General features: G+C 45.6%; 2 protein-coding genes across 2 annotated transcripts in view; both read left to right on the top strand.

Annotated features, from left to right (window-relative positions):
• Positions 1 to 2,453, top strand: part of LOC308371128 (trypsin-3-like) — a gene marked incomplete at both ends in the record, with an annotated part of 6,497 nt that extends 4,044 nt beyond the window's left edge. The window contains 2 exons of the mRNA XM_080845918.1: positions 508 to 774; positions 2,283 to 2,453. Coding sequence (XP_080702044.1) covers positions 508 to 774; positions 2,283 to 2,453 — 438 coding nt within the window. The remainder of the gene's footprint in view (positions 1 to 507; positions 775 to 2,282) is intronic.
• Positions 2,454 to 5,288: 2,835 nt separating this feature from the next.
• Positions 5,289 to 6,266, top strand: camk2n1a (calcium/calmodulin dependent protein kinase II inhibitor 1a; the record flags this gene model as incomplete). The annotated part of the gene is made up of 2 exons (XM_080845628.1): positions 5,289 to 5,457; positions 6,202 to 6,266. 2 exons carry the CDS (start codon positions 5,289 to 5,291, stop codon positions 6,264 to 6,266), a joined length of 234 nt encoding a protein of 77 aa, XP_080701754.1.
• Positions 6,267 to 6,812: the final 546 nt, after the last annotated feature.

Genomic DNA, 6,812 nt, shown 5'->3' with positions numbered 1-6,812 from the left:
AGATCCAGGCCAAACTAGCGCCAGATCCGTTTACTAGTAGTGGGAGGCCTGCCACCTGGGACAAAAACAGTAGTGAAGTTTTGCTCAGTCTCAGCTCTCAGCTCTCAGCAGTTGTCCAATATGAAGAAGACTCTGTTTTACACATTTAGGCATCCAACCATCACTAGCTGTAGTTGCAGTTTAACACTCTAAGGTCCAAGGCCTTTTAGACTTTTCTAAGTTGTCTGACATGTCTTGATGTTTTTGTACATGTTGCTTAACTAAAAACATTGGTGCACAAATGGAATACATTCTATTCTAGAAGACCTCAGCAATAATATCATGAAAGTAAAAGGAATGTAGTAAAAAAAAGTTTAGTTTTAATCAAATGTAAACAACAAGCTTTAAATACTTTTGGAAATGAATAAAGTATTTGTGTGAGTGTACAGTTATACATTGTAAGTGTCTGTGTGAATTATTCTGTGTGTGTGTGTGTGTGTGTGTGTTTGTGTGTGTGTGTTTTCCTAGCTGGGAAAGCCTGCGGTGCTGAACAGTTTTGTGTCCCTCGTCCCGTTGCCTCGTCAGGACGAGGGGGTGTTGGAGGGGCGTCGATGTCAGGTGTCAGGGTGGGGGTACACCACCTACAAGGGCGGCCATCTTGCCTCCACCCTCCACAGCGTCACCCTGCCCGTCATCTCCGTCGCTAGGTGCAACAGCAGCCAGTCCTTCGACGGCAACATCACCGGCACTATGATGTGTGCCGGGCACAGCACCGGGGGAAGAGACGCCTGTGAGGTGTGTGTGTGTGTGTGTGTGTGTGTGTGTGTGTGTGTGTGTGTGTGTGTGTGTGTGTGTGTGTGTGTGTGTGTGTGTGTGTGTGTGTGTGTGTGTGTGTGTGTGTGTGTGTGTGTGTGTGTGTGTGTGTGTGTGTGTGTGTGTGTGTGTGTGTGTGTGTGTGTGTGTGTGTGTGTGTGTGTGTGTGTGTGTGTGTGTGTGTGTGTGTGTGTGATGTGTGCCAGGCACAGCACCGGGGGCAGAGACGCCTGTGAGGTATACAACTTCACTGATGGCGATGGGGTGCATGTGTGTGTTTCTGTGTGTGTGTGAACAAGTGCGTGTGTGTGTTCATTTGTACGTGTGTGTGTGTGTGTGTGTGTGTGTGTGCAAATGGGCATCACTCCATTTAAGTGGGTGGTGAAGAATTGCATTGCTGGATTTAACTCCAGTGACGAGGAAGAAGTAGGAGCAGAGCTGTGATGGTCATTCCCACTGGGGAGATCCCTGCTTTAGGGGCCTGGTAGGAGCAGAGCTGTGATGGTCATTCCCACTGGGAAGATCCCTGCTTTAGGGGCCTGGTAGGAGCAGAGCTGTGATGGTCATTCCTGGAAGACCATTGCTTTGGGAGGGGCCTGGTAGCGGCCTGTTTTTCAAAACACAAACTTGGCTTTAGTCTCATAACATTCTAACAGGCGTGCAATGGCAGGTTCAGAATGATTTACCATAAACTGTACCAGTAACTACATACTTGCGGTTCGGATGCACACTTACACTGTTAGGTATGTGATCCTATAGGGACACAATTATATGAATTTCTGGGGGGAAACAGTTGGATCCTGACACCATTTGAACTCAGAGAGAGAAATTATTTTGTCAAATTATTGTAGGATGCTCGAGGCAGAACAAAGCCTTATGGGAATTTTCTCCTGAAATCCAAACCATGCTTTGTGTACTTAATACATCTTTGTGATCAAATAACACTTGGTCCGCTAAATGTGAACTCATCTAAGCCGCCAGCTCACAAACAATCATAATCAGATATTTCTACATCACCTGCTGCTCACCTGTTTGCAGGTGTGTTGCCCTGGCAACCACAAAGGCAAACAAACAGAATCTCAGATATTTCTACATCACCTGCTGCTCACCTGTATGCAGGTGTGTTGCCCTGGCAACCACAAAGGCAAACAAACAGAATCTCAGATATTTCTACATCACCTGCTGCTCACCTGTTTGCAGGTGTGTTGCCCTGGCAACAACAAAGGCAAACAAACAGGATCTCAGATATTTCTACATCACCTGCTGCTCACCTGTTTGCAGGTGTGTTGCCCTGGCAACCACAAAGGCAAACAAACAGAATCTCAGATATTTCTACATCACCTGCTGTTCACCTGTATGCAGGTGTGTTGCCCTGGCAACCACAAAGGCAAACAAACAGAATCTCAGATATTTCTACATCACCTGCTGCTCACCTGTATGCAGGTGTGTTGCCCTGGCAACAATAAAATGGATGTTGTTCTGGTTTCCAGGGTGATTCTGGCGGCCCACTGGTGTGTGAGGGGCGGGTCTACGGCGTGGTCTCCTGGGGCAACGGATGCGGTGACTCCAAGTTTCCAGGCGTGTATACATCTGTGGCAAAGTTCCGACGATGGATTGACCGGACCGTCTACAGTTCATTCTCGCGTTGCTTTAAGTATTGATTGCAAACAGTTTCCATCTTCGCCTTTATTCAGGCAGAGAGGATCGCTATACAAACTTAACTATATCAGAGGCTGAAGCTTCACTTTGTGTTTTAATACACCTGTTTTGGAGAGTCTCAAGCGGTAGATGGTAAAGAACCAAGAAGGTTCCCCCTAAAGAAAGGAAATGTATGACTCTTTGGAGTGAAAATACATTGTGATTCGTCTCTATGGAAATATTAAACTGTCTGTTTTTGTAATCATCTAGAAGTGATCCTATCTGTGTGATATTATTTATCGTTTAAGTTGAAACCAAAGCCAATCCCAGCGTGAAGTTATAGAATAAGCCCGAAATGGTAATGGAATATGTCCATGTCTTCAGCATAGTTTAGTATCTTATAGTATAGTCCTGGACAACTTTAAAAACTTGACATTTAGGAATGATGTGTGACACACACACAGTAGGACATTATGTTTAAAATAGATATCATATATAAATAAATGGAGATTGAGTAAATTCATAAACTCACGCATACACACACAAACACACACACAAACACGTGGCTGGAACACACACACACACATACACACACACATGGCATGTATACACACACACACACATACACACACACATACACACACGTAACATGTACACACTCACCCACACACGTGGGATGTACACACACGTGCACACACACACACACACACTGTGATACACGGCCTAGTGTTTAACATTGCTATGTAAGATCTAAAGGCCTGGAGGCCCTCCTGCGAGCTGGTCATGGATCTTCATTGGGCACACTGGGACTAGGTGCACACACACACACACACACACACACACACACACACACACACTGTGATCTTCATAAGGCGCGTTGGGACTAGGTGTGCCTCCGCCTCTGACCTGCGCACCGACTGTCTCTGGTTTCGGAGACTTTACTCAATGCCACCCGTAAGCCGATAGCAGCGGGACGGCCTGAACTACATTCACACCAGAGTCACACCAACCTATTCCTGCATTTCACAACAGCTCCCTATAGTCCCGCTCACGTCCCCCCTAAAGACACAGGGCTTTAAAGAAGCAGAACAATAGGACCTCTACTGGTGTGACAAGCTAACCTTACCACCGGTGGGCATCTTAAAGGGCTCCGATTGCAATGTTTAGGGTGTTACTGTTTTCACTAAATGGCGTTGCGACGTCACGGTAAGACCTAAAAAAAGCTTTCAGTCATCTGTACCCAAGGGAAGAAGGGAACCAATACATGTGTGTGTGTGCGTGTGTGTGTGTGTGTGTGTGTGTGTGTGTGTGTGTGTGTGTGTGTGTGTGTGTGCTTCAGACTTGTTTTCAGAATGCATGAAACTTGATTCACATGACGGAGCTGTTGTGATGCCAACTTTGTGAATGTATAGGGTGTGTTTGACATTTCTATAAAGGAGAGTGCACAAAAGATGGATTATTTTGATCAGTGAATATCACAAAGGCAGCCGCAAAATAAGTCTGGTTATGCTATTTTGTTTTGTAGGAAGCCAAAGATGCTGTCACTCACTTCATTGTGAAGGCCACTTACTGGAACTGCGCTTGTATTCAGAAGTTACTGAATAACATATAGAAACACCGCCCCCTGTCGGTGATAACCTGCACTCGCAAGCATAACCAAACAACCAAATGGGAATTTCCCACATTGTAATTCTGGTCATTTTTGGTGAGTGTATATGTGGGGGGGAGGGCACTGTGAATAATGATTGTATTAAAAAGGGACATTACCACAGAGATCACATCTTTTTTATTTTCTGACCTCTGTAATCGCATTCCCCATTTAGGCCTAAAAATGCCCATGGCTGTTGGTCATCATAATACATATATAATATGCTTAAAGTTCTTTTTACCAATATCATTTTGAATCAATTTCGACATTCAGACCAAAGTTTTAAACAGATGTTACACGATGTGTTTATGTGTAGGAGTTCGAATGTTGCATTTGCCTTTGAAGGCCATTCTGTATCAATTAACGGGCGAATGATCCAAACCCCTTTTCTGCAATAATTCTGTTCAGACCACCCCGGATGCGCCAGGTTATTGCCCACCTACAGGCTGCTACGCGGTAAGATGGCTCGACACCTGCCTTGAAGTACACACAAAAATGCTTGGAAACACCTATGTAGTGTTCAACTGCAGTTTGTGTCTTTGTTTTCTAGCTTGACGACATCTGTTGCAATAAAGCATTTCCAACACAAAACGCCGCATTTTCTCAAAATCATTGTTTTGTTCGTCCATTTTCTCACAGTCCTCGACTGTACCATACTGATAAACAGTCGAGGCAATTGGCTGATACTGCCAGCGCGAATGTTAAGTTTTTCGGTGGATAGGTTGTCTCGCCATTTGTAATTTGTTTGCTTGCACCAGGAAGGATCCCGGCTGAGTGACGCGCTTTCTCCATCGGGTCTCGCAGGGATCCGTGTTTTGCATTGCTCCCCAATTTGCATTTTTTTTCTCAGATTTTCCGTGTTACGTTCCAGCCGCCCAAAACCTGAGCGCATACCTCCGCCGCAATTGTATGCCTTCCAATTTCCCCCAAGTTCCACGTTTGGAAACCACTGGAACATTTGAATATTGTTTCTATGGGAAGCCAGTGAAGTGGAGAGGGGAAATTCGGACATTCGCATCCACTTGCTGTTGTTCGGCTGCACGTGCTGGAGCTGGAGAGGTAGGCAAAATATTAACGAGTCTGAGGACAGCAGTGTGGGAAATCTGCTGTCATTCCACATCGGAATTGAGGAATTTTTTTTTTTTGTGTGTGTGTGTAGGCTGCCTCACTTGGCTTAAGGGTCGGTTGAGTTAAGACGTTTAAGCTAAATATGTCGGATGTGCTACCGTACAACGAAGAGAAAATGACTGCTTATGGCAGTGAGGGGGACGAAGACCACCTTTCCTTCACCTGTCGCCTACAAGATACCAATAACTTCTTCAATGGTTCACAAAATAAACGACCTCCAAAGCTTGGACAGATTGGGCGAAGCAAAAGAGGTAATTGTCAGATAATTTTTCGACGTCAGATGTAGAAATTTCTCTCATTTCCTTGATGTTGAAGCGTTGCACGTATATTGAGATGGGGATGGCATGAGATATGTACGACAAAAGGAAATCATATAGTGCGTAATGGCTATGGCTGGATGCCGTTTAAGTGCGCTGTTGTTTTTCTTTGCCGTTTTATCCGTGTAGCTATTCTTATATGCGCAGCGGACATGTCAAGCCATGTTCACATTGACAGTTATTTATGTTTTCTTCAAAGGAATTGTGCCTTGATGTAATGTGAATTAAGTTTGAGGAGCAGTATATCTAACCTTTATGAATAACCATTTTATCTTGACACTATATAATTGCAGTAATCAATTCTTTAACCAAAGCGTGATGTATAAATCCGTGTGTGTGTGTGTGTGTGTGTGTGTGTGTATGTATGTATATGTATCTCTGCCCCCCTCCCTCTCTCTGCCTCTGTGTCTCTCCCTGTGCATGCGTACGCACACGCCTCTGATCAGGGCATGTCTAGTGTGTGTGTGTGTGTGTGTGTGTGTGTGTGTGTATCTATGCTTCTCCAAAGCATCTAATGATACAGGGGGGGAATTACCTGAATGTTAAAAGGATGGAAGTAATTTAAGACAGCCCATCAGTCAATGTTAATGCACGATTGCCTGGTGTCATGTCAGCAGCGCGCTGAGCCTCGCTGAGCGCAGCGTTGAGTAATCCTCCTTTCCTGTTCTTCCTTCGCAGTCATCGAAGATGACACAGGTGCCGAAGGGGCGTTGGAGAAGCCGACAGAGAAATCGAACCCATGAGTGTACAAGAGAAACACCCCCGCAATGGCACCCAAAGACTTCTATTTTGTATATTTTACCATTGATGGTTTCTACCCAAAGACAGTGTAACAACGAACGCACCCTTTCCCCCTACCATGGCAGCAGGCACTGAGCGTAAACCTTTTCGACTTCATCGCCACCATGTTCGCTGGACCTGCGTCTGGCTCGGCAGCAAGCACTGAGCGTAACCTTTTCGACTTCATCGCCACCATGTTCGCTGGACCTGCGTCTGGCTCGGCAGCAGGCACTGAGCGTAACCTTTTCGACTTCATCGCCACCATGTTCGCTGGACCTGCGTCTGGCTCGGCAGCAGGCACTGAGCGTAACCCTTTTCGACTTCATCGCCACCATGTTCGCTGGACCTGCGTCTGGCTGGGCAGCAAGCAAGCACACTGATATGCAGACCCGGGGGGAGTCTGCCCATGTGCATGATGGAGGTTTACGTTTTTAAAACAAAAAAAAGTGCTCACACACACACACACACACACACATATATATACGCACACAAACACTTTTATTTTTCTC

The sequence above is a fragment of the Sprattus sprattus genome, assembly GCF_963457725.1.
Source record: "Sprattus sprattus genome assembly, chromosome: 10".
NCBI classification, from domain to species: Eukaryota; Metazoa; Chordata; class Actinopteri; order Clupeiformes; family Clupeidae; genus Sprattus; species Sprattus sprattus.
Note: the sequence above shows the minus strand (reverse complement) of the source record. Positions and strands in the feature narration are given on the sequence as shown.